The 25,299-nt window shown below is 54.0% G+C and overlaps 2 protein-coding genes across 2 annotated transcripts in view; both read right to left on the reverse strand.

Moving 5' to 3' along the window:
• Positions 1 to 2,559: 2,559 nt before the first annotated feature.
• Positions 2,560 to 25,299, reverse strand: part of LOC133064003 (sarcalumenin) — a 35,039-nt gene continuing 12,299 nt past the window's right edge. Inside the window, exons 2-6 of the mRNA XM_061153946.1 lie at positions 11,863 to 11,964; positions 10,645 to 10,740; positions 6,892 to 7,008; positions 5,015 to 5,248; positions 2,560 to 3,503 (exon numbers count right to left, since the gene is read on the reverse strand). Of these exons, the coding sequence (XP_061009929.1) occupies positions 2,692 to 3,503; positions 5,015 to 5,248; positions 6,892 to 7,008; positions 10,645 to 10,740; positions 11,863 to 11,899 (1,296 nt within the window). The 5' untranslated portion in view covers positions 11,900 to 11,964 and the 3' untranslated portion in view covers positions 2,560 to 2,691. The remainder of the gene's footprint in view (positions 3,504 to 5,014; positions 5,249 to 6,891; positions 7,009 to 10,644; positions 10,741 to 11,862; positions 11,965 to 25,299) is intronic.
• Positions 11,947 to 21,935, reverse strand: SRL (sarcalumenin). The gene is made up of 5 exons (XM_061153887.1): positions 21,929 to 21,935; positions 15,368 to 15,449; positions 14,980 to 15,100; positions 13,651 to 14,823; positions 11,947 to 11,964 (listed from the first exon to the last, which is right to left on the reverse strand). Exons 1-5 carry the CDS (start codon positions 21,933 to 21,935, stop codon positions 11,947 to 11,949), a joined length of 1,401 nt encoding a protein of 466 aa, XP_061009870.1.

The raw sequence follows: 25,299 nt of genomic DNA on the forward strand, positions 1-25,299 counted from the left end.
GTTCTCTTATGTCTCCTGCATTGGCAGGCAGGTTCTTTACCACTAGACCACCTGGGAAGCCCTTCTACTCGATAAAAGGAAGAAAGAGTTTACACTGGGGACGGACCAGTGGTTAAGACTCTGCCTTCCAATGCAGAGGGTATGCGTTTGATCCCTGGTCAGGGAACTAATAACTCACATGCCACAGGGTACAGCCAAAATTCTTTAAAATTTTTAAAAAAGAGAGAGAGAGATTACACAGGTTGGAGGCACCGAGACAGTACGAGGTGTTAAAGAGAGATGGGAACTTTATTGAGAGTTTCTCCCTGATGAACTCAGAACGGAAAGAGCACTGGAAAGATTCCGCTTTGGAGAGAAACAGCAACTGTTCAGGCACAAACGTTCACAGATACTCCTCCTAGGGGATTCCTGACTCCCCACCCGGTTCCCCACGATCCCCCACCCCCACCAAAAGAGTCAGAATTCTGCTCGAAATCCACCTCCACAGAGCAGGGCACCAAATAGTGCTCAAAGCCCTGGCTGGTAGATAAGCCTGCAGGAAGTTAGAGAGAAGGGAAGTCAAGGGGTGAACAGCAGAAGAAAAGGAGTGAGAAAAAGAAGCTGAATGGAGAAAAGAAAAGGGGGGAAAGATCACTGATGATGTCACATGCACCCCCAGAAATATAAATACCGTATGAATGTGTTCATCTCATTCCAGCTGCTGCTCCCAAAGCAGTGCTGACCTCGGCAGCTACGACGATGCCCAGTTCTGCACTTTTTCTTCCCCTTCTGCGCTGGGAAAACAGAAATGCCCAAAGTAGCCGAGGGGGCGGAGGGGTATTAAGGAGCAAAGTGGGAGGGTAGCCCCTTGAGAGCGTAAAGGATGGCGAGATGAGGCCAGGGCTGGTTTTGAATGAGAAGGAAGCAGCTCCCCGGGTGTGGTCACCAGGTTCCTCAGATGCCCCTGCAGACTTGTCTTCTCTGGTCGACTCTGTCCTTAGAAACATGTCCCGGAGGCGGTGGGGCCTCTGGTCTTCTTGTGGGAGGTTCTAGATCCTCTAAAGGAGCCAGAAGAAGCAGCCTCTGAGGCAGCACGTGCCAGAGTGCTGATAATTCCAAGAAACTCAAGAAATTCCAGACTGCAGATCTCTATGTGAGTCTAACGTGGTCATCAATGTGCCAGTTTGTTTCCTCTGCCTGACCCTCAAGGCACTTCTCCCTCTGCCTTTGTCTTGGCTTTCCCTTGGGTCTGGGGGACTCTCTGGTGCCGGTGGGGCCTCTTGGGGAAGTCCCCCAAGACAGCTCACTCCCAGGACAGACAGAAGGAGGCCCTGGGCTGGGGGGGAAGGGGCAGCCAGGCCGGGTCCCCCAGACTTAGATTCGTCACCCACCCATCTTCTATCAAAAGGCTTGTCCCCTCCATGTTCTCCCCTCCATGCCCCATCCCTCCGTCCCCTCCTGCCCTCTGAGGGGGCATACCAGGCAGGCAGGACTCTCACCGCTTGCTCCTCCCCTGTGCCCTCGGGCATCTGTCATCTCCCTAATCTCTCTTGGACAACGTAACACACACACATTCACACTCATTGGTACTGGAAGGCCAGGCGCCCCTGCTATGCGCTCGGTGGGCATCAGCATCAAGTTCAGGTGGGAAACTGACAGTCAGGCCTGGGTTGCCAGCGGCACTGAGTGGCTGGTGCTGCTTCTGACTCCCCAGAAATTACGCCGAGTTTCGAGCATTGATGCATCAGGGAATGGAGAAGCGAAAGGAAAAGCCGTGTGATGAAAACCAGGAAGAAACGACTCCTGTGCCGAGTATCTCCATGGAGAAGCTGTGGCAACAGCAGGAGCAAGCTCTCCACTGTCCCCTCTGAAACCCAAAGCCTTTGGGGTCTGAGTTTTCCAAGACATGCAATAGACAAAGACACACTGCAAACCGATTAACCCTCTGAGCCCTGTCGGGACTCTCACTGAAGTCACTTTCAACAAGGAAATGACCTGAACACATGGAACATTCACCCTCCTCCTGGGGCCAAGAAAGGGACTGAGCTTCCGGCTGGCTTAGAAGGTGCCAGAGAACTGGCCTGGGGAGCGCTTGTTCTCTCTCAGCGTCCTGGTATCCCAAACCGTTCCCTGCCCCTTGCAGAAACAGGGGAGAGGGCCTGGGGCTAGGCGCAACACCCAGGTTGATTGAGACCCAAGAGATCGTCTCCTGTGAAGCCAACCCAAGCTCAGGAAGCAGACGAGGGCTGGGAACAGACAGAAGACTGTGTGGAAGGCAGCCGCGTGCACGGAGCAGACAGCCCTGCAGAACTCAAGTCTTCTCTAGCCTCTCAGCTGATCAGGGAAAAAGGAACTTCAGCTGCTTTTAGCCTGTGTGATGCTCGTTAATTCAGTTTACACTAGAGTTTAGCTGCTCTCTGTCCCCCCACCCACCGAAGAGAGGGGACCCTGGAAAAGCAGGTGTGGCCTGACATGCCTCAATCAGGCCCCTACTTGAAGCAACAAGACAAGCCGGCCCTAATTCACAGTTTCCACTCCCCACCTCGACCCACCCCTTCCCCCACCACTGGCCTCAATTAACTCCCGTCTCCAATGCGCAACAGTTCCTGCCAGTGTGGCTCAAAGGGTTAATAAACCAGGACTTCTCGGACAGTCAGGACACAAGCTCATTCACCAAAGACGACGGGAGCCCGAGAACGGCAACGCGGCCACCTAGGGTTTCTTATAACGGTTCTTTGGTGTCTCGCCACACCCTGTCTTGTCACAGTTGAGAGCACCTGGGTTCTTCCCCAGCCCAAGGCTGCCCAGGAGGCTGGGGAGCTCCTGGGTGATGGCCCGCTCAATCTTATCCAGAAAGCAGCCTCCCATGTAGGAGCACTGCTGGGACAGGAGCTTGAAACTGGAGATGGGGTTGATGCCAAAGAAGTCCTTGTAGGCCTCACGGTGGGGAAGGTCAAACTTGCTGACGTTGGTCTTGGCCAGGATGGTCTTGAAGATGTAGAATTTATCAGGGTCTTCCACGATGTCCTTAAAGACCAGCTCCCCGTCACTGAAAAAGGTCATCTTCTCCTTGTACGTCTGCAGGTAGCGGTCCACCAGGAGGGCGTGAATGCGGACCCGGATGGCGTGCTGGCGGATGAAGGCGATCTTGTTCTCCAGCCTGTTCTCAATCACCTGGTTCAGGTCCTCCAGGAGGGAGATCTCTTCCCTGAGAAACAGGTCCCGGTGGGTGTCGGGCTTGTAGTCGTAGGGCCAGAAGGAGCTGACGTATACCCGTGGAGGCTCTGTGACGTTGATGAGCGGGGCCAGGCTCCAGAAGAGGGCCCCGTACACCCTCATGAGCATCTGCGTGGCGAGGTTGTCAGCCTTGTTCAGGATGATCCTTATCTGGGACTCGCGCCCCTTCAGCTGGCGGAAGAGCATCTCCAGCTCCAGACCCACGTCCAGCTTGGTGGGGTCGAAGACGACGAAGATGAGGTCCGCTCTGTCGATGAACCACTGGCACACGTCGTTGAAGGGGTAGCCTTGGGGAGAGGGAGCGAGAAGTCAGGCTGGGCAGACCCCACCCACCCCCAGGTCCCCCGCCCCTCCTTCCGGAACCAGACCATTCTGTGGCTTTGAAGGGACTAAGAACGTCAGGGATTTTCTGGGTTTCTGAAGACTTTTAAAGAATTCATTACACATCTCCTGATCCTTGTCAACCCTCAAACAAGAACAGCCTGGGGAAATGTCCTGGCGGTCCAGTGGTTAGGACTCCACACTTTCACTGCTGAGGTCTCAGGTTCAATCCCTGGCTGGGGAACTAAGATCCTGCAAACTGCGTGGTACAGCCAAAAAAAAAACCCAAAAATGGCCTGATTCTTGTTTTAATCCACAGTGGAATTCAAGGCTCCAGGAAAACAAAACATTTCTGCCAAATGGAGATTTTCCCGCTGCTTGAAAAGATCCGGGGCAGTGGCAAAGATGTTAAAGGAAATAAGTCAGGGAATTAGAAGGAATAAAAGAGAGGGTGCATCACTTAGGGGAAATAAATGTGGACCTGCCATCGAGACCTGGACTAGAATTTGGGCTCCATCACTAACCAACTGAAAATTAAATGCTTCCAAGCCTTACCATTTTAGTTGAAAAATGACAAAAAGAACAATACCACCTAAGGTGATAAAAAGATTACGATGTTGCTAGAAACACAGGCAAGCACTGAACTAAAACTGCCATCCAGTCACAGGGTAGGTGCTCAATACATCCTAATTCCTTTAATTTATTTCCAAAATGGGAGGAGTAGGGATACCTGTCTCGAAATGTTTCCACAATGATCAACCAATAACACATGGAAATTATCCAGTACGTTAGAAGAGTGCAATAAAGGTTAATTTACTACTATAATTATTAGCAATAATATTATTATTAGCTATAAAACAGGATCTGGTTATAACAAAATGAGAGTTATAACCATAAACTGAGATCCACCATCTGTTCATCTATTCTGACAAATGGCCCGTTATGACTCATCTCTGCAGATGACGCTGCGTCACGGTGACATTCAGTGGCACTCCCCTGCCACCTGAAGGCAAGCGGGGCTTTGGAAAGTCTGAGACAGGATTGTGTTGAAGCAGGTCTGGCAAAGCAGATATTGGGACCAGGACGAGTTGAAGGTCAGGTTTAACCCAGACCCACGTTAGCCAGAGGTCAAGTGCACCTGGACAGGGATCCAATCAGTCCAGGCCCTTGATTACCTGGACAGCTTGTGCATCCCAAAGACACAGCAGGGACCTCGAGGAGCTCCTGGCAAGAAGCCCAGCCCTCCCCCCGGCAAGATGCTGACAGCCTCCAAACCAGACCATTCCTCAAGGAAGTAAAAGGATGAGGTACCCACACCTAGGAGGCCCCACAATGATGACAAAGAAAAGGCAGGAAGCAAAGAATGCATCCCCGAGTCTTGGCCAATGCTGGTCTCCCCCGGTCTGCCTACCACCCTCTGCCTTGAACAGTTTCCTAAGACAGAGCTCAGGCTGTTCAGAAATGAGTGTTAAATTACCTCTTTCTTGCTGCTTGCGGTTCTCAATGATGCCTGGTGTATCCACAAATGTGACCCGCTCCAGGAGCTTGTGGGGAACCTCAATGCCGATCAGCTTCTCCAGGAAATTCTGGCCAAACTTCTCAAGGGGTGAGAAGGACCGGGCACTGTCAGCAGCCATGACGATGCCCTCGATGGTCTTCAGCTTGGGCCCGTGCATGAGGACTGTGAACTCCGAGGTGGTGGGCTCGGCGCCTGCACACACGGGTTAGAAGGGACACAGGCATCTCACATCACAGCAACACAAAAGGAGCCACAGGAGAGACTACTGGGGGTGGGGGGTGGAGGAATGGAAGTTAGTGTTTATTTATTTTGATTTTTTGGCCCTGGCGCCTGGCTTGCGGGATCTTAGTTCCCCAGCAGGAAAAGTGTCGAGTCCTAACCATTGACAACCAGGGAATTCCCTCTCCTGCACTTTCTGTCTCTATGAATTTGATGACTCTAGGGACCTCATATAAGTGAAATCATATGATATCTGCCGTTTTATGTCTAGCTTATTTCACTTAGCATGTCTTCAAGATTCAGCCATGTTGTGGCATGTATCAGAAACTAATTCCTTTTCAAGGCTGAATAATATTCCCTTGTACAGATGGAATGAACACATGTTTTTTACCCATCATCAGTTGATGGATATTTGGGTTGTTTCTATCTCTTAGCCATAGCAGATAACGCTGCTGTGAACATGGGTATAACTGCCGGTTTCTCGCACATGATTTTCATTACTATATTGAAGATGTATATGAATATTTTTGTTTTTCTTTTTTTAATCTGCCAGATCCTATTTTTTTAGTTGAAATGTAACTGACTCACGATATCGTGTTAGATTCAGGTGTACAACAGTGTGATCCATTATTTTCATACATTAAGAAATGATCTCTACAGTAATTCCGTTACCGTCTGTCACCATATGAAGTTACTAGTGTTATTTTCTATGTTCCCTGTGCCATACACTGGGCTTCTCTGATAGCTCAGTTGGTAAAGAATCTGCCTGCAATGCAGGAGACCCCAGTTCGATTCCTGGGTCGGGAATATCCGCTGGAGAAGAAATAGGCTACCCACTCCAGTATTCTTGGGTTTCCCTTGTGGCTCAGCTGGTAAAGAATCTGCCCACAATGCGGGAGACCTGGGTTCGATTCGTGGGTTGGGAAGATCCCCTGGAGAAGGGAGGGGCTACCTACTCCAGTATTCTAGCCTAGAGAATTCCATGGACTGTATGGTCCATGGGGTCACAAAGAGTCAGACACAACTGAGCGACTTTCACTTTCACTTATGCCATACATTTGTTGCTGTTCAGTCACTAATTCATGTCCAACTCTGCAACCCCATGGACTGTAGCTGACCAGGATCCTCTGTCCATGGGGTTCTCCAGGCAAGAAAACTGGAGGGGCTTGCCATTTCCTTCTCCAAAGGCTTTTTCTGGACCAGGGATCAAACCTGAATCTCCTGCATTGGCAGGAGGATTCTTTACCACTGAGCCACCAGGGAAACCCTATATTAATGCTATACCGTAATTTAAAAAAATAAAATTTCCTGTGTAGTCAAATACTTTCAACTCATTTCTGATTTTACATATATATATATATATATATATATATATATATATATATCTTTTTAAACTAATGTAACCCCTTTAAATCTTTGTATATTGAATCACAGATACCTCACTGATCTCCAGGTTTTTCCCCATGGCATTACAGCTTAAGTTTAGTGGGTACAGGATCTCTTCCCTGGTACTTTGTGCCATACACTACAGCCCCTAAATGTTTCATTTTTTTCACAATGCTTTTTACATGTGACATTGAAATGCCAACAGGCACACAAGGAAGTCACGCTGTTACCTGTGTAGAGCTGGTAGCGAGTGTTTTCCAAGCCAAGGAGGTAGTTGATCATGGTGGATTTGCCAACACTCCATGGCCCCAGGAACAAGACCATCGGCTTGGATGTGATCTCCCCATCTGTGGGCAGCAGGGACAAGACATGGACATGAACTCAAAGCTCTTCACTGTGGAGAGACAGGATTCTTCACTTTGTGCCCCAGACAGTCCATCAGGAGCTGTGGGTTTCTACCCTGGACCGTAGAACATGGCATGGTCAGGAGCACGTCTTGTTCTATGTTAGTGTGATGACCCAGTTAGCACCCAAGAGAATACAGCATTTGGACTGTGGCACATCAGCATTTGGACCACGCACAGACCCACAGTACACCAGCCCCCGAGAGGGAGGGATCCACTAAGGTCAACAAACACTGACTCAGACCTCACACTGGGGGAGACCTCCAGGCTCAGATCTGGGAGGCGCACCATTCATAGGAGGGGCAGGAAAGAGCAGCCACCAAGGAGAGGCTAAAACGCCGCTACCTGGATTGGTTACAGAAGAAGTCATGGAAGAGGTTTATACACTCTGGGATGGTCTGGACCCGGGCGCTACCTGCCCCCTGCCTCCCTCTGCTTAGCTGCACCTCCCAACACCCCTCCTCAGGCTCAGCCCAAGCCGGGCAACAGGGCCGGTCTCAAATGTCAGCCTCCAAAGTCCATGACGCGTTTGCCAGTGTCCAAGACCAAGCACTGACTCGGCAATTCTCGGGTTCTTGTCCCATGTTGGGGAGAACACCCTGCCTGGGCCTCTCCAGTGCGGGTCCTTGAGAAGAAAAAGCAGAATTTTCCAGTGCTTTCAAAACCCAGGGATGGGGAGGGGACAGTGAGAGGCTTTCCACATGGGAGATTCACAATCTCCTGTTGCAGACTTCCAGCCCTTAGGACACGTAGAGTCGGCCATGCACAGCTTTTTTTTTATTGGCCCTGCAGCAAGGCATGTGGGATCTTAGTTTCCAGATCAGGGCTCAAACCCGCACCTGCTGCATTGGAATCATGGAGTCTTAACCACTGGACCACCAGCTTAGTACCTAAAGTTCTCCAGACATCTTAGCCCTGCTGAGCCTGGCAGGCAAGGCCTCAACACAGGAGGCACTGTGGTGGGTTTTTTTTCTTTTTTCTTTCTTTCAGTTATTTTTTAAAATGTTAATTGATTTCATTTCTTGATTCAAAAATCAGAAGTATAAAAAGGTATACAGAGAAGAGTCTCCCCTCCATGTCCTCAAGCTGCTTAGGCTGTGTGTCCTCCCAGATATTTGAATGCGTGTGTGAGACCACATCTGGTATTCCCATCTCTTTAAGAACTTCCCAAAGTTCACTGTGAGATCAAACCAGTCAATCCTAAAGGAAATCAATGACGAATATTCATTGGAAGAACTGATGTTGAAGCTGAAGCTCCAGTACTCTGGCCACCTGATGCAAACAGCCGACACACTGGAAAAGACCCTGATGCTGGGAAAGATTGAGGGCAGGAGGAGAAGGGATGGGTGAGGATGAGACGGTTGGGTGGCATCACCAACTCAATGGACATGAGTTTGAGCAAACTCCGGGAGATGGTGAAGGACAAGGAAGCCTGGCATGCTGCAGTCCATGGAGTCAAAAAGAGTCAGACATGACTTAATGACTGAAGAACAACCCCTGGCTGGGGTGCAGGAAGGAACAGGAGGGAGGGGGGTGGGGGTGGCAGGAATCCCCAGTCACAGCCACAGAGATCCTACAAGGAGCATCTTTTTCCCCGGCCCAGGCCCCACTAAAGAGAACCTGGCCTTCCAGCTCCCCTGCAAGACCACCTCGCCGGTATTCCCAGCTGCTGTTCCTGCTCCCTGCAGCAGGGGGCGGCACTGGCACATGCAGGAGGCTACAGGTGCTGCACCCAGGAGGGAGGTCACAGGAGGATGACCCTGGGCTCGGAAGAGCCTGGACACTGGCAAGAGAAGAGGGGAGAGGAGGGGCGCCTGGACAGAGAGATCAGGCCCCGGGGACGCCCTCTCTGCAGAGTGCCATCCCCACGGGCCGCCTGCCTGCCATCTCTGGCCTGCACATTCTGAGAAGCCTGCAAAGGAATGGTGAAACAAGGAGACGGAGGAAGTTACAGCTCCTAATTCCAGCCTGTGTGGCCTGGGCAGCCCAGCGTCTCTCTGGGCCTCTGGTCTGCCTTCTGTAAAGCAGGGATGAGGAAGGCCCTACAACACCCCCCTCCCTGCACAGCGTCACAGGAGACGATGCAGAAACAGCCAACTAACACAGGAAGGGACGTGCGATTTCACTCCCTGCTCAAAAGCAAATTAGATTCCCGTCTCAGGCTGGGTCGTATTGTGAGACTGGGATTGGCATATATACACTAGTGCAGTGTGCATGTGTGCATGGTCAGTTCCTCAGTCCTGTCCAACTCTTTGTGACCCCGTGGACTGTAGCCCACCAGGCTCCTCTGTCCATGGAATTCTCCAGGCCAGACTACTGGAATGGGCTACCATTTTCTCCTCCAGGGCACCTTTCTGACACAGGAAACAAACCCATGTCTCCTGCGTCCCCTACATAGGCAGGCGGATTCTTTACCACTGCGCCACCTGGGAAGCCTATAAACTATGTTAAAATAGATAACTAACGAGAACCTACTGTATAGTATAGAGACGTCTACTCAGTGCTCTGTGGAGACCTAAATGGGCAGGAAATCCAAAAAAAGGAGGGAATCTATGTGTACGTACGGCTGATTCACTTTGCTGATTCACTTATACAGTAAAAACTAACACAGCATTGTAAAGCAACTATATTCCAGTATAACATTTTTAATTAAATTAAATGTTTAAAAAAAGAAAGGTGATCAAAGGTGAAACAGGCATTTTTCTGCCGCCCCTTTAAAAAACAACAACTAGAACAATAATAGCAATTAGATGTCATTGTCAACAGGTTTCCAAGACAAGAGACACCTTAAAGTTGCCTTGCTGGGAGGCAACGAGAACTCTGTCCTGTTGCTGCGGTACACAGAGGACAACCTAAGGCAACTGGGCAACAACTATCAGAATGCTGAATTCCAGCATTATTTAAAAAAAAAAAAATATCCTACAAATAAACTTGTGTGAAATATGGAACAACTGTAGCAGTGTCTGTAACACTCTGAAGAGGGAACGAGGCAAACGCCCAGTGGTTCATCAACAGGGTATGCTATCTAAGGTGGTGGGCTCCCAAAGACCAGAAAGAGCAATTGTGTACTGTGATCCCATTTTTGTACAACAGAGGAAAAGACACCCGTGGGCATGAAAGCAGAGTGCTGTGTGGAAGCCCTGATGAGAAACCGTAGCCGCATGTGTCTCTGAGAGTGGAATCAGAGAGACTGGAAATCAAGACAGGGGTTTTTAAAATTTTTTCAACTTATACTATTTTGCACAGAAATATTTTTGGTTGCCAGTTTATCTTATTTTTTTTTAATGATTTTGAAAATCAATTTTTAAAAGAATCCAGACCCATGGGAAGTGGACAGGGGAGAGAAAAATCAATCTGTAAGTGAATGAGGAGCCCCATGGGGGATTGGAGCACAGCAGTCAGGGAAGTTGGCATCTTTTGGAAACCCAAAGTGTACTCAAGAATCTCACAGAGGAAACGTAAATCCCTGCGTAGATCAAGGGCACACCTGCTGGGAAAGGCTGGCCCTTGTCACTGAGGTCTCCGCCCCACCCCCACCCCCCACCTCGAGGGCTCAGTGGAGAAACGGGCAGGCGGTACCTGTGATCTCGTGCTGCCGAAGCTCATTGTATTTGTAAGACTGCTCCAGGGGCTTGATGGACGAGTGGTAGATCTTTCGAAGCCGCTGCAGCACCACTGGGGGCAGAGAAGGGTGAAGGGTTAAGGTCTGGCAGGGGCTTCGCAGCTGTGGCCCCATCTAGAAGGCACTCCCCCTACACACACCCCTGAAAGTCACCACAGCACTTCTGTTTTTCCATTTAGCCCTCTGGTCCTTCCCCTCAACAGTTCACAGCACCACCTCGGCCTGCGGCTACCTTGAGGTGCTGGGAACTCCAGCTCTTTCTCTCTGCCCCCTACCGCTACCTGCCTTAGGATAAGAGGCAAGCAGGCATGACCACCCCAGTCCTGCACCCTTCACCGCATCCCTGGTACCCTGGGAGGATTCAGACATCCCAAGTGTCTTCTTGGGAAAATGTGGCTCCAGGGAGAAAGGGCTTGTGGGGTGAGGTGCAGGGAGGGATGAACTCGGAGCCGTGAGGGTCAGGCTCCCCAGCTGCCCGTCAGCGGCCCGTCTCCTGCTTTGGCCAGAACAGACCCCGGCCTCACCCTGAGCTCTCACTGGCTCCTCGATTAGGAGACAGAAAGCCCTGCTGACAGCCTTGGGTTACTATGAGGGTGAAATGGAATACCAGACATGAAAGGGCTTTATAAACTGTAAAAATTGAAGCCAGTGTGATGAACAACCTTCCCCCGGCCACGACTCGGACACTGGCACCGTCAAAATGACCCTGATGCTGGGAAAGATTGAGGGCAGGAGGAGAAGGGGGTGACAGAGGGTGAGACGGTTGGATGGCATCGCCGACTCAATCAACACAAGCTTGAGCAAACTCCAGGAGACAGTGAGGGACAGGGGACCCTGGCGTGCTGCAGTTCATGGGGTCCCCAAGAGTGGGACACAACTGAGCAACTGAACAACAACCGTCCCCAGGTCGCAGCTCTGAAATGTGCATCCCCAACTGGTCCCTTTGTTTGGATCGCCTTTCCTCCTTCCTGCCAACCCAGAGCCCTCCAGCTTGTACGCTGCTCACAGAGCCTCCTCCACAAAGAGAAGCGCTCCCCTCCCTTCAATTCCAGGGCTCTCCTCCTCCCCTGGGGTGTCTGCCGGCCTCAGCCACAGACTCAGAGGTTCTGCCTGGCCACTGGCCCCGGGGATCTCCCCTCTCCACCCGGCCCCACCCAGCTCCTGCCTCTGGTTACCAGAGAAGTCATCAGCTGGCTTGTCCTCATTCAGCATCAGAGTTTTCTCGATGTGGGAGCGGTCCCTCAGCGGGGCTTCCTCACTCACATCCTCCGCCTCTTCTGGGGAAAGAAGCAGAGATGGAGGTTAGGGCAGAGTGAGGAGCCATTGGCTCTGGGGCTCCCTTCAGTCAGGCAAGCTGGGGAGTGGGCAGGGTGGGGCAGGATCGCAAGCAAGTGCTGACCGGAGCCAGTCCAGGTTCAACTGCACGGAGCTCTGTCTCTAGGAGGGACTTTGAAAATCCAAACTCAACATCTGTGAAGCTCCACGATCCATTTTAGGTATTCAGCAAATGTTGACTGAGCACCTACTATACACGCGCCAAGCACGGAGCATTGTGCTGTGAATGCCGCGGTGCCCCAAACCGACCCAGCTCTGCCCACGTGGAGTTTTCCACAGTCTGCGGGGAGACAGGGAGAAGTAACCTGGAAAGTAATACAATTACAGGCATCGATGATGATGTGGCTTTGGGAGGAAAGAGTCCGGAAGCTGGGAGGGCCTAAGACGTGTGCCTATGACATTTTAGCTGGGGAAGTTGGAAAATTTTCTGAGGGTTGCCTGTGAGCTGAAATCCAGGACAGGAGAAGGAGTGGTTTACAGGAGACTGACTTTCAGGTTCTACGTGGACCACTGGCTTGGTCAAGTGAGCATTTCATCAGGAAGAGCTGCTACAGGGAGTCTTGGGGAGCGGAGGGGGAGTAGGGAGCGGGGGGAGGGAGTGGGGGTACACTGTTGCTTCTGACCCAGCAAGAGGTGCCCGTGACCACCTGAGGCTCCTAGGGAGGGGTGCTCATATTCCCAGGCCTCTTAACATCACAGCCATTTTTTTTTATCCTGGGCTAATTGCGCAAAGAATTTTAGGTGATGGAAGGAGGATGGACCTGACCTGTGGGAACAAGGGGAGACCAGTTCCAGGAGGGATGGGAGCAGAGAATAATCAATGTATCTCGACAGGGTGATCTTTTCTGCGATCAGACCCAGATCTGGGAGGCCAGGGGAAGGGTCCCCCATTGCAAGTACCCGACCAGTGTGGAAATGAAGTTCTTGCAAGGAAACCTACCAGTGTGGAAATGAAGTTCTTGCAAGGAAACCTGCATTGGAAACTGAAGACTGACTCCAGTGCCTCCGTCCTACAAGCCAATTCCTGGTCCAGGTCAGTGTACTCAGTGGGTGAGGCCATGGCCAGTGCTGGACACACCTCTAATGCTGCCCAATAACTTAGGTCCTGCCCACTTCCATCCCCCCACCCTGTCCCCTACCCCTGAGGGTGGCCGCTCCAGCCACTCATCTGCAGGACAGACATCTGTGGGACAGACACCTGCTGAACGTACAGCCAGCCCAGTGTTTCTTATCAGGATCCTGACATGACCTAGTCTTCAAGGGGAGGTCCCAGGAGCTAGCCGACCATCGTGGTCCCCCATTGCCCCTCACACCCACCAGCCTGCCTCCCGGCCTCAAATCCTGCCCCTGTGTCCCTTGTCCTTGGGGTTTAGGCACTGGTCTGTGTTAAAGGAGGGACTCTAACGGATAAGTTTCTGATGGCCTAACTCAGATGTAACCAGGTTCCTCTGGGCCCTCCAGGGTGCAGGCTCTCAGTGCGTCTCTCTGAACTGGGGATAAGTGATTAAGGAACAGCCCGGAGGCACCCAGAGGGCCGGAAACCCCCATGAGGCCTCTGCCCCACGACCCCCGCGGTTGCCTGGAGGCTCTCCCGCCCGCCCTGCGGGTCCCTGTCTGCCCCTACATACAAGACCTCCGGGAAGACTGCAGCCGCCAGAATGCCCGAAGCAGCCCCCTCCGTCGAGGTGCCCGGCGGGCGGGGGGAGGTGGGCAGCCCTGGGACGCCCCCTACCCTGTGGCCCCTCCTCCTTGGGCTCCTGCGCGTCGGCACCCTCGGGCGATTCCTCCGGGGACCCCTCCTCCCCGGGGCTCGCGCTTCCCGCCGCCGCGTGGGCTCCTTCCCCAGCTTCTTTCTCGGCTTCCTCCTCCTCCGAGGCGCCCCCGGCTTCTTCCGAACTAGCCCCGTCGCCGCTCTCCTCTTCGTCGCCGCTCTCCTCTTCGGATTCTTCACCCCCCTCTTCTTCAGAGGAGGCCTCGTCCGGGTGCTCCGCGGGTATCCCCTCCGCGGGGCGGTGCTCCCGGGAGCCCCCCTCCTCTTCGCGCGCGGCAGCGTCTTCCGCGGCCGCGGCCGAGCTGAAGCTGGGTTCCGCCTGGTCCTCCGTCCTCTGCGCGGCTTCTGCGTCCACATCCGCGGCTCCATCAGGCACTTCTGGCTCCTGACCGGGCCCTGGGCTGCCCTCCCCTCCTGTCTCGACCTCCGGGCTGGGAGAGTCCCCTGCGTCCTCAGTCTCTGGGGACCCCGCCGCTGCTCCCTGCGCGGGGTCTTCCCCTAGCGCGTCTGCAGCTTCCTCGGGGACCTCGCCGCTCCCAGCCGGCCCCTCCGCCTCCTGTCCTGGGCCCTCTCCGGAGCTGAGCTCCCGCGCCCCTGCCTCCTCCCCGGGCTCCCCCTCCCCTCCTGGGGGAAGGGCGCTCGCTGCTCCCGGCGGGCCCGCATCTTCCGCCACGGGCCCCACATGTTCCCCCGGGGCAGCAGACTCGGAGGCCGAGGCGTTGGAGAGGCTGGCTTCGGGATCGGGATCGGGATCGGGACCCGAGCCCAGACCGTCGGCGGCTGTCTTCTCCGAGCTCCCATCCTCCCCGCCTTCTGTGGGATGAAGGAGCGGGCGCGTCTCTCCAGGGGCCGCCTCTGACCGAAGCGCCCTTTCTTTCTCCTCTAGACTTGCGTCTCCGGCAGAGAAATGATTCTCCAACAAATTGCCAACATCTTCCGTGCCACCCGAAGCGGAAACTTGCAGTTCTAGATGATCAGAACACGAGGGGTCAGTGTCAAGGGGTTGGCACGCGCTTTGCTTCTCACAACTCTAAAAACTCAGCCTGTCTGCCGGAGGGAGAGCGGTGCGGACCTGCGGGGACGGTGGGGCTCCTCCCTCCCTGGTCTTCGGAACCGCCCCGCGTGGCCGGCAGAGCGGGCGTGCCCCTCTCCTGACCCGAGCCTGGGCTCTGAGCGAGCAGCTGACCCGCTCCAGCCCCGCCCCGGCCTTGCCAGCCTCCCCCGGGGGGATGGAAGCTGGGCGCCGCCCTTCCAGTCCTTCCTCAACCGCGCGGGCGGGCACGTGCAGCCTGGCTCGCCCGGCAGATCTTTCCAAGACAGGGCCGATGGGAACTGCCACCCCTGGTCAGTTCCTAGAGTCATTAAGCAGCGTGCTTTTTATATTGATATCAGCAAAGGAGTGAAAACAGGTGCGTGCGGGCCAGGTCCTCTTAGGTTACGGGGCACAGCACTCGGGGGATTACTTACGGCTCTCAACCTTATTAAGTCACACATCCAACTCTGTCCTCTTAAGGGCAAGCATCTGCTGGCCTCTCTACCTTAGATTAGAGGGGACGTGTGGCAGGAGGAGATACCCTCGCGGGTAGGCCTTCGCCAGCTCCTTCCGAGGGGATCCCCTTCTAAGGGCCAAGGGCTTTAAGGGGAGAGCCAGGGGCACTGGGAGGGCAAAGCAGAGGGCAGGTAGGGGCCCAGAATGTGCCTCTGTCAAGGGACGAGTGTGATGCATCTGGACAGTGGGGTCAGAAGAGAGGGTGGGGTCTAGTCCTTCTGAGCCTTCCTGCCCAGGTGGGGACATGTTTAAGGAGGAGCCCTGCAGAGTGGGTCATCGCAGGCACATGGGGATGAGGGCAAAGTGGGGGCCCTGCCTCAGGGTTGTTGAGACGCTCCTGGGTCTCCCTGGGTTCACAGGACTCTTTCTGAGGAAGGAGCATCCTGCCTCAGTGCTGGCCCAGCTCTGCCTCCCACAAAGAAAAGCCACTTCTTGGGGGGTACCCACCCCCTTGTTCCCTGAAAGTTGGGGGAGCCTCTTAAGGGCCAGGCACAAATATTTTCTCATTAATCCCCACAGACACAATCTGCTATCAAATTCAGAAAGATGGGAAGTTTGGGTGCCTTTTGTTATAAAGGAGCCCGTATATTGATGTAACACTCCCCCCACTCACATTTGTGACCCCATTCACCTCCCTTATTACTATCAGCCAGATTTCAGAGCTGAAGGTCTAGAGAAAGTGTTTGATTTGCCCAAGACACCAGATGGCTAGTGGGCAAGCGGAACCCAGAACTGCCCACTCCTTGTCCAGGCCTTCCATGCCATGCTATGTTGAGGGGAGCACATGGGAGCCCCTTCCTACTGGTACCTCTGCCCTCCCTGGATGCACCCACTCTGGCTCCTGGATTGCAGGCTGGGACCCTGCCTGACCACCCCACCCCACCCCCAGAAAGTGCTGTTAAGAGGTCCATGGGGAGATTTGGGTACATTCAGAATTCCTGGTCCCTTAGTTGGGGAGCTGGAGGTAACTCATTAAAATTTTCTTTCATTACCACCTGAATACCTGTAAGTCCTCATTCCTCTTCCTGAATCTCTATCTGCCCTGCCCCCAGCCTCTGGGGAAAATAAAAATCTACGGCAGGAATTTGGTTTAACCCAAGAGATTGACAGGCCTTTGAGCAGCAAGATAGATATATAGATATCATATGAGATACATTTGGACAATTAGTGTGCCAGGCAAATGCTTGAGCCCTGGATGCATAAAACATGAACTTGATCTTACTCTATTTGCTTGCTTCTGTGAAACAAGTCTTACTCACCCCCATTTTACAGATGAGAGGACTGGAATCAGAGGCACTGAATGTCTTGCCCCCAACATCACACAGCTAGCAACCCGCTGAGGCCATTTAACTTTGGAACTGCAAAGGAGATCGTCTGATCCTGCAGCGGGGTTCTCCCCAGCCCCCCACCCCAGCCCGCACCCCTGCCAACACTCCTCAGCCTGTGGTCCAGGCACCTGCAGCGTCAGCATCACCTGGGAGAGATGCCAACTCTTAGGCCCCAGCCCAGCACCACTGACTCAGGATCTGCATTTGAGCCACTCACTGGTTGCACATTACAGTTCGAGAAGCACTAGTCAACCTGAGCCTATAAAACTGCCTCTAAACCAGTGGTTCTCGCCACTGTGTGTACATGGAAACACCTTTTCTTGATCCCACTCCTCTCCCCCTCCTTGAAGGTTCTCATTGAATTAATTAGTCCAGGGTGTAGCCCCAGCATCAGGACTGTTCAGTTCAGTTCAGTCGCTCAGTCGTGTCCAACTCTTTGCGACCCCAAGAACCACAGCACGCCAGGCCTCCCTGTCCATCACCAACTCCCGGAGTCCACCCAAACCCACATCCATTGAGTCAGTGATGCCATCCAACCATCTCATCCTCTGTCATCCCCTTCTCCTCCTGCCCTCAATCTTTCCCAGCATCAGGACTGTAACCCCCTCCAAAAAATTAGGTGGGGGGTGATTCTACTCAGGGGTTTGCCTGATAGCTGAGTTGGTAAAGAATCCGCCTGCAATGCAGGAGACCCCGGTTCAATTCCTGGGTCGGGAAGATCTGCTGGAGAAGGGATAGGCTACCCACTCCAGTATTCTTGGGCTACCCTTGTGGCTCAGCTGGTAAAGAATCTGCCCACAACGCGGGAGACCTGGGTTCGATTCGTGGGTTGGGAAGATCCCCTGGAGAAGGGAAAGGCTACCCAGCCAAATAACCCTGACCCTAAGGCTTCTGCTCCTGGCCTCTCTCCACGCATGTGCCCATTGGAGGCGTCCAAATTAGATGGGTCACCAGGGCTTGGCATGTGACCTTGGAATAACAGTGGTCAGGGCTTCTCCTCTGGGGAGTCCAGCCCCTTTCAACAGGCCCTGACACCCTCTACTGTTAAAGTTGGTGGTGATGCTGGTGGTGATGATAATGAAGATGGTGATAATGGTGATGATGGCGATGATGCTGGTGGTGGTGATGCTGGTCATGATGATGGTGGTACTGAGGATGATGATGGTGACTGTTGTCGTTCAGTCGCTAAGTCGTGTCTGACTCTTTGAGACCCTATGGACTGCAGCACGCCAGGCTTCCCTGTCCTTCACTATCTCCCAGAGTTTGCTCGCACTCATGTCCATTGAGTCGGTGACGGCATCCAACCATCTCACCCTCTGTCACCCCCTTCTCCTCCATCTTTCCCAGCATCAGGGTCTTTTCCAATGAGTCTCCTCTTCTCATCAAGTGGCCAAAGTAATGGTGACAGTGATAGTGATGGTGATGTGATAGTGTTGATGGTGGTGATGATTCCAGGCTGAACAGACTCTGGGTCTGACTACCTGCAGCATTTCTGCTATTCTCAGAACACCCTCTGGCCCAGTGGAGGTGGGAGGTCTGCATCATCTGAAGGGAGATAAGGCCCTTTGCACTGCTGTGTGTTTCCGCACCTGGGCCCTAGACAGGAACTCAGGCGTGTGCGTGTGTGTTGACTTATATACATCCATACTCTCCCTGGTTTTTATGACTTGGTGCCAAGCTTCCCCTGCCCTTCCAGTGACAAACAACGAGGGTGATGACTTCATGCCCCATGATCTTCCTTCCCAGGCTAAAAATAACTTCTCTGAGAGAAAGCCTTTCAATGAAACAAGCTGTGCCATTGGGTCTCCAGAGCTCAAAGCCCAGGAAGCAGCTGTGCCATTGGGTCCAATCTCTCCTCCTGGAAACAGTTCAGAGGCTTAAAAAGCCTCTGGTTAAACTTAATTCAATTCTGTGAAATCAAACCAGGGTGGTCTTATCACCCACCCTGACTTCCTTAACTTCTTGCAGAAGCCCCCCAGCGGCCCCAGAGGAGGGGTGGGGGGCACAGAGGACCCAGGACACCCTGACCAGGTTGAGAGCCTGGTGAGATGGGTCTCAATCTCTCCCAGGACATGCAGTACCACACTGTATGTGCTGCTGCCAAGGCAGCCGCCCAAGCCCTGGGCAAGCCTGGGTGCTAACGTCAGCGTATGCAAATAGCAAGCCCCCGGCTCAACCCTGGAGATCAAGGAAGGCCCCTGAGCTTGACAGGTGCCCCGGAGCAGAGCACAGCATAAACTGGCTCTGTTTTCTCTCCTGACACCCTCTCTGTCATCAGCCTTTCTCTGCGGGGGTCAGCTTCTCAGCTGCTACCCTGCCCATAGCCTCAGTGGGGGCCCCAGGCTCAGCTCCTCTCTCCACTCTCCACTGCCAAACACCAGATTTTTTTCCTAGCTCCTAACTCTTCCCAAATGCTTTCACAGGGACTTAGATTACTGTGGAGTTGCCCGGGGCCTTGGTGAGTCCAATACAGAGGAGGAAGCTCTGGCCGGGGAGCTTTAGAGACTTGCTCAAGGTGAGGGGTAGGGTTGGGACAGAGCATGGCCAAAGGTCATGGCCCTTAGTCTAGAGTTCTTTCTGCTCCCACAGACCATGTCCCATGAGGTGCTAGGGTTCCATGGAAGGGTCTAGGGGGTGAGGGGAGATGAAGGAGCTAGGGTTCAGCCACCCCCTTGGTACTTCCTGCCCAGCCAGCTCTCCTTGGGTCTGTCTGCCCTACTGCCTAAGGCGGGGAGAGGTGTGACAACCACTATTCTGCCTCCCCTGCCTTTTCCCTGAGAATTCCTCCTCTTGCTCATTTCCTCCAACAGCCCAAGAAGCCTCCCCAACAGCATCTTTTCACTTTGCTGATGAACATGCACCCGGCAGGGAGCTAGAGGCCATCTGACCTTCACGTTGAATTTCATGCTTCCCCTCAAATAGCTCTGTGTTCTCTACTCCCCAGCCATCCTCTGAAGCAGGGAAAGCAAGGATTATTCACTGATTATTCACTTCTCTGGAAAGGAGGAAGCAGACACAGGAAAGTCCAGTGTGGGCTTGACAGGCCACCCAGGGATGGACTAGCATTCTCACCAAGAAACAACACCCGAGATCTCTTGCCTGTGACAAGCGGTATCCAAGCCCTGCAGGGCTTTCCCGACATAGATGCCCCGTCTCCAGGGTTGGGTCAGTGTGAATCCGGGTGTTTCACAAGGTGATTCTAATGAACACACGAGTGTGAGAAGGCCTGCTCCGGGCCACCCCCAAGTGTCAGGGAATCTGAGGTTGGGACTGGGCCTCAGGAGAAAAGAGATCAGCACCCAAGATCTTTTGTTTGATCGACCTGCTCTGGCTGACCCCTTCATGGACCAGAATGTAAACTCAGATCCAAGCTCCCGAGTCTCATAGCACGTATTTCAAAGCATCTGCCGATGTGACTTATCTGTCTGATCTGAAGCCACTGAGTCCAAAGTCACACGCAGGTAAGATATACTATTATTCATACACGAGGATGCACATGCGTTAAAAAAAAAAAGCCCCTGGGGGCACAATCCCTTTCCACTTCTACCTCCAGACACGTCTGCCCCCGGGAGCCAGGAATACTAGTCAGGTGCCCAGGGAGCCCCCCATCTTTCACCAGGCTGCCCTCTGCCCAGACACTTGGACATCTCACCGGCGGCGCCTCAAGTACAGCAGAGAGGACTTCGGAGTCCGCGTTTGCGTGGCTGGGGCGGCAGGCTGACCCCTCTGCATCCCTGCACACTCCTGGACTGTGCGGATGGCAGCGGCCCCTCTGGCATCACATTTTTTCTCAACCTTATTTTACGGAGTGAATATTCGCCACTCAAGGCCCCTTGTTCCTTCGCTTCACAAGTGAGACTTCAGATGGTTTACAGATGCTGATGCTGGAAAGGAACCTAGGAGGGAAGTGCCCACCTCCCCCTGGGGACCCTAAGGCCCTCCCCCTTGCTGTTCTGTGGACCCCTCCCTCAAGGGGCCCCATCAGGCAGCCATTCTCAGAAGGTTCTTTGGCTTCCTGGCCAAGCTCCTAAAGTCAAGGCTAATCCCACCAGGACAGTTTGTCCCAGGCTGGACTCTAGCCCCAAAATGATTCACCCAGGGCATGGGGCAGGATGACAAGGGCAGCGGCCAGTGGGAACCATGGGATAGGAGGTTAAAGGGGACCTCCTCACAGACCAACTGGTTTGATTTCACTGGTCAGGATCCTAGAACTCTGATAAATGATTATCCCAAGACCATAGGGCTAGTTAGGCTAGTCAGCAGTGGGCTGGTTGAAGGACCCAGCTCTCTACCAACTCCAAGTCACATGCGCTGCCCCAGTGCCTGGTCGCTACCCCCGACCTCGGAATGAGAGGGGGTGAGTCAACCTCAGAAGGACAGTGCTTTCTCAGCCTACCCTCTTCTTCCTTGCTCTGAAAACCATGCTCAAGACTTCAACACAATTGTTCTTAATCCATAAAGTCCAGAGACTGACAGAATAACTCCATCCCCATTCCCCACCCCTAATTCCCAGGAATTCTTAGTTCAGGAGGTACACTGGGAAATTCGTCCAGGATTCCACAGTCGTGGTGTATACACTGATGCCCAGAGGATTCATGGACAAGGGTAAGCACTCACTCTCAAAAGGCAAATACCTTTGGAAGAAGTAGGACATTAAGCCTTAAGCCCTGGGGGGGGGGGCGACTGGACACTCTATGAAGCACACGGCTTTCCCTGTCTCAAGGGAGCACAGATCCTCACAGGAGTCATTGGCAATACTTCCTCTGTTCAGAGGGTCCTAGCTGGGTGGGAGGGAAAGGCAGGGGGTGGGGACACAGGCTGGATTCTGAGACAGGCTGAGGTAGGCAGGTAGCTTCCCCCACCTCCACCTCCCCACCCAAAGAAACAACCTTCCTGGGAGCACAAGGACCACCTCTGGAAGGACTGACTGATAGTCTAACTCTGGGGCACTGGACAAGAAGCGACCCACTGAGGGCCAGAGGAGAGTGGCTCCCGGAGGCCCCTGTCAGATGGACGCCTTGGGTTCAGCTCAAAGCCGTCGTCATGGGCTTGGCAGGTGGGGGAACAAGGGCACACCACCTCCCAAGGCGGGGGAAGTCAGCGTGGTTCTTGAGCTAAGGAACTTGATCTGACACCTTCCTGGGCCAGGCCCTCATCTCAGGGTTTTCCTTTGCCGCGAGACCCAGAGCCAGACTGATCCTTCTGGACTCAGTCAGAAGCCAGGAGAGCTGGGCTCTGTTCCTTGACGTCTTCCTCACCGCCCATGCGGTTAGTATATAGGCTGCCCCTCACTGACTTGCACCCAGCTCCTTCCCCCCATAAAATGCAGCAGGGAACGATACCTGCTCTGCCAACCTCTTCGGAGTATTTTAAACTTCAGGTGATGTTTAAAACACTCTACGGGGAATTCTTCAGCAGCCCAGCGGTTAGGACTTGGCACTTTCACTGCCGTGGGCCCAGGTTCAGGGAATTAAAAGCCCGAAAGTTGGTACAGAGCCAAAAAAAAAAAAAGCATTCTACAAATGTCAAGTATAATAATAATAATTTCCTAGAAGTGCAAAGATGCCAGGTTGAATCCCAAGTTCACTGGGTAGGGCAAAACAGAACTGGCTTCTGCCAGGAGCCACCCTGGCTCACTTGCACTCTCCTCCTCTCAACCTTGTTTCTAAGGGGTCCGTCCGTGGGCCAGGTGAGGTCTTTCTGCCCCGGGTCCTTCTCCCCCTTTTCCAGCCGGAAGCAGCTCAGAGAGAAGCTGGGAGTGTCCCTGCTCTCTCCGGTTCCCGCTGGCCTGGGACAGGAACGAGGCTGAGCTGCCGGCACTCCTGTGCTCGGACTTTCTCCTGCCGAGCCCCAGGCTAACTCCTGCGGTCACTGACTCCCACTTCCACGCAGCCCCAACTCACTCAGAAACTTTCACAACCATGCACGGCTCCCTCTCTGTCCTCTGCCTCCCGGGCTCCTCCCGTCACTCCGAGGTGACCCTGCATTTCACCCCAATGCAAAGACATGTGGGGGGCCATGTCAGCATGAGGATGGGCGAAGGTCTCTCCCCGCTCTGGGAAATGGCAGCACAGTGGGAGAACGGCCAGCCCGGGGGCCCGAGGAGCCTCGCCACCATCCCTGTGACCCGTGAGCACAGAGAGCATCAAGCCCTTCAGGAGCAACTTGGGCCTGAAGACACAGCTCTGGCTGCACCTGAGCCAATTGAGGGCGGCCCCAGCTCCCGCTCAGCGGCACTTGGCTCGTCCTGCAATCAGAGCTCGGGTTGGGGGAGACACCACTCTGCACGGCCCAACTACCCGTCCCTTGGCTTGGCCGGCGCCAGCAGCCCCGCCCCCTCAGCAGCCTCAGAACCCCTCCCGCCTGCCTGCTCGGGAGTGAGGCGTCATCCTTAGCAGATCCCACCCCCAGGGCCCCCCCCCCAGCCCTAGGTCCGCTCAGAGGAGACTGCAGAGGAAGGTCAAGCCAACAGGAGAAGCTGGGGCAGCAGCAACACAGGGGATACTCCACCCCGTGGACCCTTCCAGAGCAACCGCTGCTCACAGCCACGATGCCAGACCCTCTGCCTTCTCTCCCAAAGGGCTTCCCCACGTTCGAGACTGACAGGTTCTACCTCTGAGTCCTTAGGTTCATGGCCCCCGAGCTCGTCTCATTGTTCAACCTTAGGATGGTTTTCCTATTACAGCCTTGTTGAACTAAAAGGAAACTTAGGAATTCACTAACCCAGCTCTTTCATTTCACAGATGAGGAGACCAAGGCCCAGAGACCGAAAAGAACCTGCCCTTATGTTGCCAAGCCCCTTGGGGCAAAGCCAGATGTAAATGGATGGCTCCTAGGCTTCTAGCTCTGGCCTTTCAGGAAGGCTCCAAACGGCAATGGTGTCCTTGTCAACCTGATATTTCCAACCCCTTACACCCAAGTCTCACCCCATCCCTGGGGCCCGGTGTTCCTGGGATCACCCATCCGCTCCCCTAAAAAGTGCAGCCTCCCAGGAAGGGCCAGGGGAGGGCGCTGATATCAGGCTGGGCCCCTGAGCACAAATCCGGACGGATACTTGGAGAAGGCCTGGCGTCACAGAGGAAGGGCAGAACACCACCTCCCACCCACTGCTCCGTGAACTGCACCAACCCCCAAAGCCTCCAGAGCATTGATCATCTGGTAATGGATGGTTACCAGAGCAGGTAACCACCCGTTACCCTCAGTCATAGCTCCAGAGCTTGGACTCCATAGACAAAGATGTCTGGAACACTCAGGCTGCTCTCTGGTGGGACGTTCTGGAAATCCACATCTCCTCTGGAAGCAGACTTGTTTCCTGTTTGTAGCCTCAGACACGTGGGCCACACTTTCCCAGGAAGTTTAGGGTCTGGCTCCCTCTCAGGACCTCCCCACTCCCGGGAGGAATCATGAAGGCAGTTAAACCCGAGAGCAGCTTCCTTCTTGCGTGAACCCAATGTCACCAAGGACCCGGGTACCCCTCGTCTCTTCAAACACTAAAACCCCAGACGGCGCTCTGACCATGCGGGAGCCTCTTCTTCCTCTGGTACCTGGTGGTCATACAGAGGGCCAGGGCCAGTCACCGACTCCTCAGTTCTTGGGTCTCCGCTGGGGAGGGGAAGGTCAAGGCCAAGGGCAGGACAGAGGGCGGGGCAAGAGCGAGTGAACATTCCGCACACACTGTCCCCAGGGTGACCCTTCCTGGTCATCGCTGCCAGCCAGACTCCACCAGTCTGCACTTGAGGATCCAGCAGGCCGCCTGCCCAGGGGGCCGCCCACCCCCGCCGGACAAGACTCCCAAGTCCCTGCACAAAACCTGAACCTGGTCTTGTATTCCTTTCCTGAAGCTACTGTAACAAAGTCCTGCAACCTGGTGGCTTAAAGCAACGGAAACGTATTCCCTCGTGGTTCTGGGGCCAGAAGTCCAATATCAAGGGGCCCTGTTTCCCCAAGGTTCTGGGAGTGGTGCCTTTCTGTCTCCTCCAGCTCGGACGGCTCTCAACAGCCCTTGGCTCGTCAATGGGCATCTCCAGTCTCGCCCAGTCTCACCCTGTGTCAATCGTGGCCTGTTCCCTATGCCTCCATTCTTTGTCTCTCCTCCTCTTCCTCTCAGGACACAGTCACACGAGCTAACTACATCTGCAACAAGCCTATTTCCAAAAGTGGCCGCCTTCTGAGATGCTGAGGTTAGGATTTTGGCATATCTTTTTGGGAGACACGACCTAACCTGTGATGGGTCTGCCGACAGCCAGGCCACCATGCGCCCAGGACGCTTTCTGCTTCCCGCAGATCTGGCTGCAGGATTTTGGGTCAACCTCCCCAGCACCAGCCGGTTCCTCTCTCCCCGCTCCCCAGTGCTGCCTGGCTAATTCCAGCTCCCACTTCAGACCTCAGCTTCGAGGCCGAACCCCTGGGGTGCATCCCTGGACTTGGTACTGAGGAGCTTCTGCTCTGCTTCCCCACAGCGCCTGTCAGCCAATGTGACAGCCCTTTTTTTTTTTTTTGACTACACCAGGTGTTAACTGCAGCATAAGGGATCTTTTGTTGCAGCATGTGAATCCTTAGTTGTGGCTTGTGGGATCTAGTTCCCTGACCAGGGATCAAACCAACACACCCTGCATAGGAAGAGTGAAGT

This window comes from Dama dama, chromosome 10 (genome assembly GCF_033118175.1).
Source record: "Dama dama isolate Ldn47 chromosome 10, ASM3311817v1, whole genome shotgun sequence".
Taxonomy (NCBI): Eukaryota; Metazoa; Chordata; class Mammalia; order Artiodactyla; family Cervidae; genus Dama; species Dama dama.

Coding starts and splice junctions, on each gene's coding strand:
- SRL (XM_061153887.1), bottom strand. Junction 15,101..15,367: donor GCGAAGGCCTACCCGCGAGG/GTATCTCCTCCT, acceptor TGTCTTGGAAAG/ATCTGCCGGGCGAGCCAGGC. Junction 14,824..14,979: donor CCGGGGCGGGGCTGGAGCGG/GTCAGCTGCTCG, acceptor CTGAGTTTTTAG/AGTTGTGAGAAGCAAAGCGC.